Raw genomic sequence first — 15,043 nt, 5'->3', positions numbered from 1 at the left:
TCTGGCCCAGGGTTGCTGATGGTAGTAAAGCTTGGTTAACTCCAAATCACTCAGAGATCACATCTGGACAACAAAGCATCCTACCTGGTTTCACTAACGTAAATCTGATAGCTAACTTTGTAGAGGGAAATGTACCAATGACCATCTCTAGCCTGACTACAGCAAGCAACATTGCATTTTTTCAATAAAAGGTATCCCAATCTAGGGTATTTTTCATTCCAAAACAGTAACCACAAGAATGATTTAATGTAGAGGCAGTACATTTATGATCAAAGCATATGGGAAGTGGTTCGCAAACTTAAGTGTGCACCTGCATCTCCTGGAGTTGGCGAAGTCGGGGGCGGGGGAGGTGCTCCTAAAACATACAGATTGTTGGGACCCCCCCACCAAGAGTTTCTGATTCAGGGGGTTCAAGTAGCATCTGAGAAGGTGCATTTCAAACAAGTTTTATAAGTGACACTGAAGGTGCTGTTCTGAGGGCCGTATCTTGAAAACCACTGCACTAAGATTGGAAAACCACTGCACTAAGATGGTGCTGGGCGGGGGGTTATTGTTGGGAAGTGTGGCAGGATTTTAACCCATGAACCTAGAGGAGGAAGCATTGCATACAAATGGTATTCAGACAATGGATCAGCTCAGGAAGTCCCCATTCAGATGGCAGAAAATATAAATTAACCATGTTTACTCAGGAAAAGAATTCATTGATAAAATAACAGAAAAGTCCAAGGATAAACCTAATCAAAGAAATGCACAACTTGATCCAGAAGACAAAACCTTACTACTAGGACCATGGCAATGATGGCTAGCTGTCCACCAAAAGAGTATTCTCTTTTCTAGGACAGAGGTGTTGCTGCCCAGCTGGGGTCCCTATTCTCAGTTCCCACCCTTGTATCCAGATCTAGATATGAAACTGGTCCTTGCCAACAGAATTTGAGCAAAAGTGATACCTGTCACTGTTGAACCTTAGTTATGCCTTCTCCTCTTCCTTTGTACCACCAGACACAAAAAATGCACAAGTTCTAGATAAGGGCAGAACCAAGAGATAGAAGGAGCCCAGGCTCTTGATTTGTCACATGGAAAAAAGCTGCCTGTCAAGCAGGAATGACTATGTCAACGACTCTCACCTGCCACTGCAACTAACATTAACCCAATACAAGGACTTGCTTTTTCTGTGCCTCCCAGACAAGGCTTTATTTGCAAGCACAACATCTTCCCCAGTTCAAGTTCAATGCAGATAAAAGGAGACTCTGTTAGCACCAAGCAAATCTCCATTTTCATTCCTCAACATTCACCTCTCTGAAACTAATCCCTGTGATAAAGTGGCCAGGCCTGGGTGAAATTTTCCATTCCAAAGCCATGAAACTGAAGCACGTGGGCTAAGTGCGTGGGCAGGGGTCATTAAAGAATTTGTAAAAGTGACTATAGGCAGGCGAAATAAAAGTGGCCAGTCAGGGAAATACATAAGGAAAGGAAGTTGGCAGCTAGTGAGATCAGATTAGAATGATGTCAGGTATATGAACCCAAGAGTGAGAAAAAGGGGTACTCAAGGCCAGCAGAGTGACATGCAGCCTTGTTCTTACCAGTCAGCCCCTTGCCTTTAAAGCATGCATCTTAGTAGCTGCAAAACTATGACCAAGCAAGTGGCGTCAAACCCTCTTTCTCATCATTTCTGAATCAACAAGGATTTAAAGTATCCGTATGGAATCAGTATCATTAGAATCGCCTTGCAAGATTCCATCATTTAGCATTTACATGTCCAGTCTTTATCTGGATAAGACATGATTAGTGTTTATCAACCTAAAGACCAGTGGATAAATGACCATGTAAAGGTGATGCAAGATGTGGTTCCAAAAAGTCTACCTACCAATAAGACACTACAAGACAGTGGCTGGTCACTCACAAGTTACTCTCCAAGCATACTTCCTTGCAGCAAAGGAGCAAACTTTTACTTGGAACGACTCCAGGAATCATGCCAGTTGCTTATATTTTTACAGCCTGTTTTACATAAGTTACTGTAAACTCTTCCTTTAAAAATAAGGAGAATTTTCAAGAATGCACAGTTGATATCACCCTTTCCCTTTCAAAGTGAATGACCCTAACTGGCCAATAGGACTTTATGGTTTATTCATAGTCATTCTCTGCCCCAAGTATTATAAATTCGCTACAAGGCGTTCTGTAGGTTGAGGTGCCAATATTCATTCTAAATTTAGATGCTGCAGTTACTGCAGGCTTAGTACTATCATGGAGCCGAGCTGACCCTGAAATAATACCTTTCCACCTTTTGTTGAAAAACATGAAATGTGGGAAAAAACATGGAGATTGTTCCAATGTCTGTGCATCTGTCCACAAGGCGGCCACATCTCACTGAGGTGCCCAGGGAGACTTTATGGAGCTGCACTAGGTTCCAAGTTAAACAGGAAAATCATCTTTCGGCTTTCTATGTGCTTCTCCTGTCACCAAGTTTCAAATCTTCAGTTATAAAAATAAAATGTAGGTTTTGAAAAACAGACTCTAGAACCAGTGAGTATTAGGAATCTATCATAATAAAGGGGCCAAAGTAAAGGCGGCATTCCTATCTGTTTTTTTCCTGATTTCACATATAAGCTCAACCACAGGGCTACATAAATGTTCTCTTCCTCAGATCTCCCCATGGAAGGACATTAAGCTTCCCAAAAAGAGGGAGTTCCTGTTGTGGCACAGTGGAAATGTATCCGACTAGTATCCATGAGGATGCAGGTTCAATCCCTGGCCTTGCTCCGTGGGGTGGGGATCTGGCATTGTCATGAGCTGTGGTGTAGAAGTCACAGATGAGGCTCGGATCCCAAGCTGCTATGACTGTGGCATAGGCCAGCAGCTGTGGCTCCGATTCAACACCTAGCCTGGGAACTTCCATATGGCAAGGGTACAGCCCTAAAAAGCAAAGAAAAAAAAAAAAAAAAAGCTTCCTGGAAAGAAAACGTATCCTACAAACAAAACCTACACATGTTCACTCCCACCAGTGGGGGCGACCCCTCTGCCCATCTGCCCTTGACCACATGGGAAAATAGGGGAATGTGTGTCAATGAGTCAGCAAGTTATCCCACTCTGGGGAGGGGTGGGCGTGGGGAGGGCCAAGGCCACAGATGCCTTCCTGAAATTGCTCAATAACCCACAATTTCTTTAAGAAAGACATGATTCTACCAGTGCCTGCCCTGAACCTGCAACTCGCTATGTTTGGACTTAAAATATTTGCTCCCACGGGACCCAAGAGTTTTCCTTTCTGAAAGTCACCACTCTGAGGGCACTGGAATCAAAGCACACAAGTACTGAAATGTGAACGCTTTGAAGAGTTCTCTCCCAAAGGGTCGAACTAAAAGCACGCCTGTTGCCTGTGGATGTCAATGCAGACGAAAGCTCCAAGTGGTGTGTGGGAGGCCAGGCTTCTTCTTTTTCCCTTCTGCACCAACACTGACATTTTCACATCAGTGTAGACAGGAAGCGTGTGATCTAGGGGCTGAAACACAGGACCGGGAGTCAGGAGTTCTACATGGGTCATTTGTTTGTAGTGTGTGTGTATTTGGTGAAGTCAATCTCGGGCGTGACTCTCACCTGTCCTTTCTCCCCTAAAAGTAATTCAAAATGCAGCTAAAAACGCTTCCTAAAGGAAACATGGGCAAAGGATAACCAGGCCTGAATGACCTCAACACAACCACAGTGAACTAAACAAGGGCTAATTCAAGTAGACCACCCTGGAGGCAAAAAAAAAAAAAAAAAGGATAATAAAAATAACAAGAACCATTTCCATATTTTGTCCAGGCTTAGATTTGTGAAGAGAAGCATAAATCTGACTCACTCAACATCAGGAAAACACTTGAGATCAAGTTATAAACAGTTCCTGGGAAAGATAAATGCCTACGTTTCTTTCTCCACTAATCATATATTACCTTAAAATTACCTTAAACCAGTCCTACGTGTCTTCCTGAGCACGTGTAAGGTCAAGCGCACTGTGAGCTACTTTGCATGCATTACCTTTCATCCTCACAGCAGCTTTGCAAGGTAGCTGTTGCTTATTTTACAGAGGAGGGAACTCAGGTGCAGCACGGTTGTTGAACTGGTCTAGAGTGACACAGTTGGTAAGTGGGAGCCCCAAGATCTGCACATTTCATTCCGACATTCAGTGCCTCAACATCACTTCCTCCAGGAGGTCATGCCTCAAGACCGTCCAGTAAAGCCCCTTCTTTCCCAGTTACACTACATCAGACACGTTCTATTTCATGTTCATAGCACCACAACTTACCTTGCTCATCAATTTGGTTCCTTATTAGCTGTGCTCCCACCTCCAGGATGGGATCATCACACCAGCAAAGAACCTAGACCGTCTGCTTCTGCTTTTAATTCCCTATGGCCAGCTAAGAGCTAACGCCCAATAGGCGCTTCATAAATAACTGTTGTAAGGAGAAAGAGAAAGGAGGAAGGCAAGGAAAAGAAGAAAAAAATTTAAACCCAGGGCCTTCTGACTCCAAAGTTATACTGCCTTTATTGAAAGTGACTGTTTTTTAATTAAAGTATAGTTGATTGCTGTATCAATTTCTGCTGTACAGCAAAGTGACCCAGTTCATACATAGACATACTTTCCTTTTCTTACATTATCTTCCATCATGGTCCAACTCAAGAGACTAGATATAGTTCCCTGTGCTATACAGCAGCACCTCATTGCTTAGCTATTCGAAATGTAATAGTTTGCATTTATCAACCCCAAACTCCCCATCCATCCGTCTCCCCACCCCCTTGGCAATGAGGTTTTAGAAATAACTTGGGGAGGACAATAAGGGATGGTGACCTTCAGGCACCATTTAATTCCTTGTGGGTCTTTCTCTCACTATCATCTCCCCCCTCCCCAAAGCCCTCTTGGCCTGCCCTGATTGGACATCTGTCTAAACACTCCAAAGGTATGGGTCTTTACTCTTCAGGGCATGCGTGACAGGCTGCAGGTGGGAAAGAGGCAGCAAGAAAGAAGGAAGGCATGTTTAAGACCCAACCCAGAGAAAGGAGGAGTCCCGTTGCCCCCTCCCCAAATCCTGCAGAACACAAAGGGGATGTGGGAGTTTCAAGACATCCCATACCTGCCTGAGGTCGTCTCTCCCTCAGCCCTCAGCCTGGAGCCTCAGGAGAGATGTAGACTTCAAGACCTGCTGTAATTCCTTGTCCTCAAGCACACAATGTTCACCAGATGCCCCCAAAAACCCTCTTATAAACTCCCAACTTGTCTTTACAATATCAAAGGCCTGTGCTGACTGCATGGACTATCTTTGACCCACCTTCCCGACTATTTTCTCCAAATAATGCATATTTGGAGAGAAGTCAAACATGTTTTTATAATTTACTTCGATGAGACAGACCTAACAGCAAAGTACATTTTATACTTAAAACACACACACAAACACACACACCAAACAAATGAAACTCATGCTTATGTTCCTTGAAAAATGACAAAAAAAAAAATTAACCAAAGGGTTTTTATTTTTCCCTATTATTTATCCTAATTTTGCCAGTTCTGAAACAAAGCAGTTGGAAGGAGAAATTTAGTAACTTTGATTTGTCCCAAGATACATTTTTTTACACTGAGGTCCTATTCCTGACAGTAAGCACATGTGACCTGTTCTAAAAAAAGGATATTTTCCACTTCTTGCACAACTGGAGCAGATATAAACATCAGTCTGTGCAAACTGCACTGCAGAACTCAAAGGGAATTAAAAACACATACATACATACACTTAAATAATTCTATAAATAGCAGTATGAGGGAAAAGGAAATCTCCAATAACACACAAAACCGACACTTGGAATCACACTTTAATCAAGTTTTCCATTTAAGCACACCACACAGCTAAATTGCAAAATAAGATCTGAACATCTGCCAGATTACAGCACCTCAGTCTTGCCTATTTTGCTTCAGATACTTAATTCTGTACATGCTTAAGTGTTTTTAGGAAGAAGGGAAAAATTACAATTATGGGAAAGTAGAGGAGAAGGAATAGATACTACTAACATGTGCTAGGCGCTCTGCAAAGCACTTTTACACATTTTATCTCAGTCTTAAAAACGTCCACCAACCTAAGAAGACAGGTCTAGGGATCCCACTTCACAAGTCAAGAAATCCAGACCCCAAGAGACTAAGCATCTGTCTTGAATGCAGACAGGACAGTCAGGTGGCAAAGCCACAGGCACAGCACTTGAAGTATGGCTGCTTCTCACCTGTCCCTGGGCATCCACCTCTGCCACCCCAGGGACCTGCAGACCAGGAGGAAGAGCTGGGAGTCTGGTTAGAAGTTTAAAAGGCAACTGGAAACCCTAAGAGTCTATTTTAAGGTTATGCCCTCAAGACATCTAATGTTTAATTTAATGTTATAGAGAAATATGTTTGAGTATTGCTGGACTTTCAAGGTCAAACTCAAATACCCTTATTTATTCACAAAACTGCCCCCTTTCTCAACTGCCCTTCCTCTATTAAATTCCCATTGCTGATGCCCGCTCCCCACGGTGATCACACTCCATCTTGTATATTTGGCTGGATCCACACATTTTCTTGCTCACACCCACCGAAGCAAGTTTTAGAGAAGGTGCAGCATGACTTCCCAGTGGCAGGCCTGGTACCTTTCACGGGGCAGTACAAGAGCTCTTGTCTAGCAGACAAGAGCACGGGACCAGGGCCAGATCCTTGCCCATCTCCTTGCTATGCCTCAGTTTCCCTCTCTGTAAAATGAGAATAATAAAAATATAAATATACACACCTGAGGTTGAAGTGAGAATTAACTGCATTAATACAAGTAAAATATTCAGAACTGTTCCTGGCAGGTAGTAAGCCCTGCACAGGTGCTACCTGTTTTTAAAATTATAATTAGCAACATTATTGTTCTTATTTTCACCTCATGTGGGTTTTGCAAGATTAAGTTAACACACGTGAAAAACTTAGAACAGGGGCTGGCACAAGTGGCCTCAGTAAATGTTAGTTTTGTTTATTGGTATGAATTTGCATGTACTCAATAGATCAGTGTTGAATATGAATTTGTATGTATGTGCAGACACCATTGTTTTATTAACTGGAAACTGTTAAGGACTAGATCAAAATTATAAAATACAAAAAAAAAAAATCTGTAGCACCTCATTAGGAGGAAAGCAGAAAAGGATTTATGAAAATTGGGATAATTTTATTGCACAACAATATTGGCCTTAGAGAAGAAAGCCAGAGTCAACCAAAAGCAAACACTTTCTGGAAGGTCAAGACTCACTGCTAAGTAATAAAGAAATAACAACATCTGCTAACATTTACCAAGCATTTACTATGTGCCCGGTGCCATGCTAAGACTTTTCCAGAGTCAATGTCAATGTCACAGTTAATGTCTTAAGACCCCTAGGAGGCAGGGCACCCCACCATTTGCCAGATGAAGAAACTAAGGTTAGAGGTCACCCGGCCTCCTTAAGTCACCCAGTTTATTAGGGACAAACCAGAATAATGCCTTTAATCTTGATGCAGAGTAGTTCTCTACAAACTGGACAGAGAGAAAAGTCAAGAAAACTTTCAGAAATCAGTAAAAGATGGACAGTATTCTTTTTTTTCTTCTTCTTTTTTTTTTTTTTTTTTTTTGTCTTTTTAGGGCTGAACCCATAGCATATGAAAGTTCCCAGGGTAGGGGTCGAATCAAAGCTGTAGCCACCGGCTAATGCCACAGCCACAGCAATGCCAGATCCGAGCCGTGTCTGTGATCTACACCACAGCTCATGGCAATGCTGGATCCTTAACCAACTGAGTGAGGCTAGGGATCGAACTCGTGTCCTCATGGATACCAGTCAGATTCGTTTCCGCTGAGCCACAACAGGAACTCCTGACAGTATTCTTTTGCCAAGAAATGATTATCATTTCATTAACAAAAGGGTATTTTCATAACAAGACAGAAGTGAAAAATCTGAGAATAAATCCAAGAAATGGCAATAGTCTTTTCTTCCTCATTTCAACACAAACCTGTGACAACTTCACACATCTCTCTCTCTCTCTCTCTGAATCCGTATTTGGGAACTACTGCTGTATCTTGTCCTGCATTATAAACCTAATACTCACTTTCATTCCCCTTTTTAATTTATGGGACGTTAAATAACTGTTACCTAAACCTTTTCTAAAACTCTGACAGGAGGAGAAACTGGAATTAGATTAAGCCAATTCTGAAGTATGTCCAGGAAAAGGGCATTAGCAGCTACAAAGCCAACAAATTTAGCACCCAGTAAATGAAACAAAAGAACGAGGAACCTGAAAGATGCTACCATATTTTTTAATTTAAAAAAAAATTTTTTTCAGGACCCAAAGCCCTACAGAGAGCCTATTCCCTGCTAAGGAATCCAATCAATGGTTCCACATCCGACCCTGACCTGACTGCACCCAGATGTGAATTCTGGGTTCATCCCTGATATTCAGCACTTTTCCTCTGCCACCCACCACTCAAGACAAACATCCAGGAGAACACACCAAAGTTTAGAAAACCTTTGAGGAGGAACCAAACTGCAAACAGTTCTTCATTACAACCTTCTCTCATCACGTGTGTCTTCCTATGACACAGATTCACCAGTCCATGTGACCAAAATAGGGTTCCAATCACAGAACTCCACCAGCTTCACATTCCTAAAAGCCAGGAGGTCTGGGTTAAGAATGAAACTGTCTTTCCTCATCAATCAACCTTATCCCAAATAAAGAATATACACACTTCTCTTTGGAGAGACCATGATGGACATCTATTTTAAAAGGAAACAACATTGGATGCAAAAACCAGAATCAAACGCCTCATCCTGAATAGGACACAAAGGGAGAAAGCAACACATACTCAAATGACAAAACGTTATTGTGCCAGGCATTGTTCTAGGCCAATCATTCTGAAAGAAGGGTAGGGTCTGCTCCCCATGGACATCTAGTGGTATCTGGGGATATTTTTGGTAGTCACAACTGGGGGAGGGGTGCTACTGGCTTCTAGCAGGTAGAGGCCAGGGATGCTATTAAACATCCTGCAATACCCAGTTCAGTCTCCACAGCAATGAATTATGTATCCAGTCCAAAACTCAAGAGCACTGAGGTTGAGAAACTCTGTTCTAGGCTCTGGGGACATCACAGTAAACAAGGAAGAGACAGAAATCCCTGCCCCCTTGGATCTTGCAGTCTAGTGTGGAGAAACATCATAAACATAACAGCTTAGAGAGTTATAGACTTTCAGTACTATGGGAAACACAGAGCAGGGCAAGGAAGACTGAGAGTTTGGAGATAGAGCCATTGTCCAGTGTGGTCACGGTAGGCTTGGTGGCAATGACCTTTTTTAAAGGAAGATGTAAAATTGGTCAGGGAGGGAATGCTATTGCTCTCGGGACAAAGAGAGGCAGAGGGCCAGCAAGTGCAGCACACAAAGGCCCTGAGGTGGAAGGGTCTGGAGTGTTTTAGGGCTGGTGAGGAGACTGGATGGAGCAGAGGGAGCTGGGGGAGTGGTAGTAAGAGATACAGTGAGAACTGACAGGGAGCCTGCCCAGACCTGTGGCCCCGCACCATTTTTAGGGGCCCAAGCTTTACTGAAACTAGGAGTTCATGGAGGTTTGTGAGGGTTCTGAGAGAGAATGACATGACATAGCACATTTTCACACAGGGTTTCTCAACCTCGGAAGCAACAATCTGGGTTCAGGTAATTCTTCACTGCGGGGGGGGGGGGGGTCTGGTCTGAGCACCAGAGAATATTTAGCAGCATCTCTCACCTCTACCAGTAGCAACCCCTATTAGCTGTAGCAACTAAAAACGTCTCCAGACATTGCCAAATGACCTCTAAGAGTGGGGAGTGAGGCACAAAATCACCCCCAGGTTGAGAACCAGTTTTAACAGGGACACTGTGGCTTCTGTGTTGGAAATCCACTAAAAGGCAGTAAGGAGAGAAACAATAACCCAGGTGAGAGCTAGTGGCATTCTGAAGCAAAGTGGTAGCAGAGGAGTGGGTGACAAGTGGGCAGATACCAGACCTATTTCCAACTCCAAGAGACAACTCAGAGAATACAACTGCTAGACAAACCAACCTTCACCTTCCAATTTCAACTTCTTCCCACCAAGAGTACAAGAAGGGAGGTGCCCCAGCAAAGACTTAAACAAAGTGCCACCAGGAGACCCTGAACATATAGCCTTTGTAAAATCACACAACAGATGTCAACGATAATACATTAGACAACTGTGGAAAACACTACTATGAGGAAATGTTGCCAACCCCATATATTTATTCACAGATTTTATTTCACTGGTTTATTTCAAAGAGCATGTGTCTGCTCCACAGACAAGTTTTACAACTTTTTTAATTTTGCCTTCCTCTGCATACTGGTTCTGTCCCGCACCTGTTTCTAGCTTCATTGTGTGAAGCCATCACGTCCCACATCCACACATTCTTCCTTACATGTGCATGCTAGCTCCTGAGGATGTTCAAACCTTGCAAGTCTTTTTTTTTTTTTTTTTTTTTTTTTGGTTGACTCTGAAAAAGAACAGGCCCCAAATCCTCCAATGTGAGTTTTGTGGCATTCATTTGGGTTTTTCCAGATGGCATTTTCCTCACTCTATCAAACTCATTTAATGTAATGTATCAGCTACCATCAAAAATGTTCCAAACAGTCCGGTTAATTCATTTCTTTCAGGACTACACACACACACACACTGCCTCCCTCATTCTGGCCATGTAAGCATTTGCTTATAGAGGCAAAAGCAGAGACTGCTCGGTAAAACACTGGTCCCTTCAGCCGAATGCAGATAAAGCCCCAATGAGCATAACTAACAATACCCTTTACACACTATAACTCCAAACCCCCAACCCCCAACACACACAATCTAGGCTCACACACAAAACAGCCATTATGAAGAGAAACCACCAACCAAAGGCTGGTTTCAGGCAACTAAATGCATAGGAGGTTTCCTTCTAATCTCCGTTAAGCATCTGCCAAGAGACTGCTTCAGCCACCCAGTCCCCAGTCAGTAGGCAGTGCTGTTCCCAGATTTTCTTCCCCAAAGTGGATTCAGAGTCTGACAAAGCCCTGAAGGAAACAAACCTGGCTGCACTTTCCAGTGGAGCAAGGACCAGACCTGTGCACCCTAGAAGCTGCGATCACACTGCCTCACTTCTGATTCAGCCATCCTTCCTCGTTCGTCCTCATTTCTGGACCCTCTCCCCACTTCTGCCGGACCCTGCCCACAGTGAGGGGCGGGCAGGAAGGTTTGAGTTGCCTGCAGAAGCACTGCTGAGCTTCCAGCTAGAGCCTCATCTTACGTGACAACCGAAAGAGGTGGAAGAAGACCCTCTACTATCACAGCTGCAAATGTCCATCTCCCTACAGTGAACACTAGAAACGTCAGGAGTGGCCACAGGAAAGCGAGAAAGCCAGCCAACTGGTCCTCGCGGACAGTTGGGAACGGAGGGAGGAGAGGAAGTCGGCCCGAGGAGTGGTGGGGTGTCAGACCAGCAGGTGTCTTTACTCCTCGCCCCAAAAGTTTCGGAAGTGTCCAGCGAATTAAACACGCGCAGCTGCCAAAAAAGGGACTCTTCCGAAGCCCTCCATCTCAAAGCTTTTTCCCCTCCAGGGAAGGCCTGCACGAGAATGGGACCCTATACCCCGGGGATTTCAACCTGGCCAAGAAGACACGCCCCCTCCCCCAGAGCTCCCCGTCTCCTCCCCCTGCCTCTCCAGCACTGTGGAGCTGCGATCGGGAAGGTGGGAGGCGGGGCTCGGGAAACCTCACCTGGAGGCCGCCTGGGGCGGGTTTTCCCAAAGGGGCCGGACTCCTAAGACGCTGCAACATCGGTGCTAATTGCTTCCCTCGAACGTCGCGCTCAATCAACCCCCAAGCTCTCCCTTTCCAAGCCAGCCCGCCGGGATCTTCAGAAAAGGGGTTCACTAGAAACTCTCTTTTTCCCACTTTCCACCTGGACCGCGTCCTGGCCCGGAGCTCCTCCTCCTCCCCCCATCTCCGCGCTGGGGCGCTCCCCAACCCCCACCCGGTCTCGACAGCTGGTATCCCCAACCGAGGGTCCCCCCAACTGCGCAAGCGTTCCTGGGCTGCCCACTGCGCCCCCAGAGTGCGCTCGGGCAGAGACCCCCGTTAGCGCACCGGCTGGGCAAGCGCGGCCCCCAACTGCGGGGGTCAGTTCGCCCTCTGCCCAGTGGCAAGGGCACGGGGTCCTTGTCCCAGAGCCCTAGAGACCGGCTTCCCTCGCCTCAGGGTGGGAGGCGCGGGGTCCCCCAGCCGCCCGCCGCGCCTCCCTCCAGCTGTCACCACTCACCTGCTCTTCAGGGGCTGACTTTTGAGTTCGTAATAGGTTTTGGGCTCTTCGTGAAACTCCTCCCCGACTTCGAAATCCGGCACAATCCCCGATTCCGACTGCATGGCTCTCGCTGCCCGTCCTCCCACAGCTCCAAAGTAAGAACAGAGCCCGGGGGGCGGAGAGGAGGTGGCGGGGCCCGGGTCCCCGGAACAGTGCGCCCCCACGCAGTGCACAGCTCAACCCGCTGGCCCGCGCTCCGCCGCCCGCCCCGGCGCCGAGAGTTTACACTCGCACCAGAGCGGGAGGGGCGGCTGCCCGGCGCCGCCTGGGATCTGTAGTCTCTCCAGGCAGCGCACTCCCCGCTTGCCGGGGGAGCCTAGCCCCCCGAAAACTACAACTCCCAGAAAGCCAAGCGAGGGCAGAGGCAACGTGGTAGACACCGCTAGTGCAACTCCTGTTTGGATTCATTGTCAATGTCAGCAGCGCCTCTCCCTCGTCTCTCTCCACTTGCTTCAAGGGTACAGACTTGGCTATTTAATATTAATAAGAATGGATACAGCCCTGCTCACACATTCGCGAGGACATGCCAAGTCCTTATTTTAAAAAAATATAGCGAAGGGTTTTGGCACTAGAAAGTTTCCGCCTTTAAGCCTCCCTTAAAATAAAAAGACTTTGTATCATGCTTCTCAGCCCTGCTGCGACAAATCAACTTGTCCTCGTATTGAAACAGTTGGGGAACATTTTCATTCCCTTTTCAAGTAAAACATTACTGTAGAAAGTGTTCTCCTGCGTTCCCTTTCCAGTAACTCGGTCTGGGCTTTTACAATACAATTCATCCAGCCGAATGGCTCTCCCCTTTTTCCAATTAGCCACCCCTAATCTAAAGGGGCAATTGAAAGATTCGGTTAATTTAAAAAGACACAAAGTTACAAAACGGTGCCGTCACTGTCTGCTTTTAATTTCTCAGTTGACTGGGAGTTCAAATGAGATTGTCCTAACATTTCAGGAATGAAGTTATGAGGCACATAAAATGTACATGTTAAACCCCCACCACACCCTCACCCGCCTGAGCTTATTGACACTCACATAGGTAACAGATTAACAAACTCTGTTAGGCTCCTTTGAACTTCCAGTCTTCCCCTCTCATTAGTTCCAGCAGGATGTGTTCCTTATTTTAAAAGTGTCTGAGGCACTGGGGAGGAAGTAGAGAGTTAGAGGGTGGTCTTTAAAGTTCTAAGACCCAGAGATGAAATCCCAGGTCCTTCTCTAAAGTGCTGTGTAATCGTGGGCATGTGTTGATTCCTAGAAGCCTCAATTTCTTCATCTTGAGAAGATTGGCAAACTTGTTTTTTGAAGATGTTGCAAGGTCGAATGCAAGAGAGAGTGATTTGTAATCTATAAAAATGCTGCTCAGTGGTCATTCCTTTATTTATTAGATCTTGATCTTCCTTTTAGACTAGCAATTCTGTGAGTTTGTCCTTTCAAAAGTAATAAACTATATGATCACCCTACCAAAAAATTCTAAACGGGCTAGACTAATCATTGGGCATCGCCCAGGACTTGGTTAGTTGCTTATTTTGCCTCAGGTGAAACATTTTAATTTCACATTGGGTCCATACCATTAAAATATGACAGAACCCAAACACTCCCAAGGAAGGCAGGCTTTTTATGTTCATGAATATGGGAGCCCAGATTCCTTGATAAACTTACTGGAAATTAGATGTTAATAGTTTAAAAAAAAAAAAGCATTAACCTCTGCCAGAAATTAGAGGAAAGATAAAAATTACAGGAAATATTGAATCTAAACTCTTCGTCTCATCTTGTTTCTCAACTGTGAGTGGTTGGAATGAGGTAGGAGGGGTGATTATCATAACTTGGGATATCACAGGCATTTAAGGGGTATGGGCCAGAGATACTATACATCTTGCACAATGACAAAGTGTCTTGTCCAAATATCAAAGGTACCTGCATTGAGAAACACTGGAGTCTTCTTCATCTTTTGGTTCACCAGAAGGTTTTTTTAAAATGTGAGGAAAGGAGCTCCTGTCGTGGCGCAGAGGAAACGAATCCAACTAGGAACCATGAGGTTGTGGGTTCGATCCCTGGCTTCACTCAGTGGGTTCAGGATCCAGCATTGCCGTGAGCTGTGGTGCAGGTCAAAGATGAGGCTGGAATCTGGCATTCCTATGGCTGTATTGTAGGCCGGCAGCTATAGCTCTGATTGGACCACTAGCCTGGGAACCTCCATATGCCACGGGTGCAGCCCTAAAAAGCAAAAAAAAAAAAGTGAAGAAAGCTATGGGCCCTCTTCCTGGAAAATGCAGATGAAAACAGGATTCCTGTGCATAATTTTCATCTGTTAACCATGGACTTCAGGTTAGAAATGCAATTTATAAACTGTTTAGAACTATAATGAAATAGTCCGTTTTGTCATTCTTGTTGTCATTCTATCCAACAGTGACCTGCTAGACCTAAGAAACCAAGCCCAAAGAGGGAAAAATATTAAGAAAGCTAAGACACAACTAAGTTTTCCACAGAGATTACTGAGTAAAGATCTCTGAGTTGAACTTGCCCTCAGGTACAGACAGGTAGCTATTTTTTTTCCCCGACACTTTTTCTTCTGATCTCATCCTACTCTTGGCTCAGGAAAACTTCTCTTCCATTACCTATGGCAGGGTTATGAATTATAATACCATCTGCCACCCAGTTTGAGTGGGAGTGGGCATGTGAACTAATCCTGACAAATCAGT

General features: G+C 44.9%; 1 protein-coding gene across 6 annotated transcripts in view; it reads right to left on the bottom strand.

The window, feature by feature from the left end:
• MITF (microphthalmia-associated transcription factor) overlaps positions 1-13,401 on the bottom strand; it is a 244,741-nt gene extending 231,340 nt beyond the window's left edge. For 3 of the 6 annotated variants that reach the window (XM_021068583.1, XM_021068592.1, XM_021068584.1), the window contains exon 1: positions 12,312-12,583. In XM_021068583.1, the coding sequence (XP_020924242.1) occupies positions 12,312-12,415 (104 nt within the window). In that variant the 5' untranslated portion in view covers positions 12,416-12,583. Of the gene's footprint in view, positions 1-12,311; positions 12,585-13,379 lie in introns of those variants that run through there. The other 3 variants (XM_021068590.1, XM_021068591.1, XM_021068585.1) reach the window with 3 other exon arrangements.

This window comes from Sus scrofa, chromosome 13, assembly GCF_000003025.6.
Source record: "Sus scrofa isolate TJ Tabasco breed Duroc chromosome 13, Sscrofa11.1, whole genome shotgun sequence".
In the NCBI taxonomy this organism is placed as follows: Eukaryota; Metazoa; Chordata; class Mammalia; order Artiodactyla; family Suidae; genus Sus; species Sus scrofa.
Note: the sequence above shows the minus strand (reverse complement) of the source record. Positions and strands in the feature narration are given on the sequence as shown.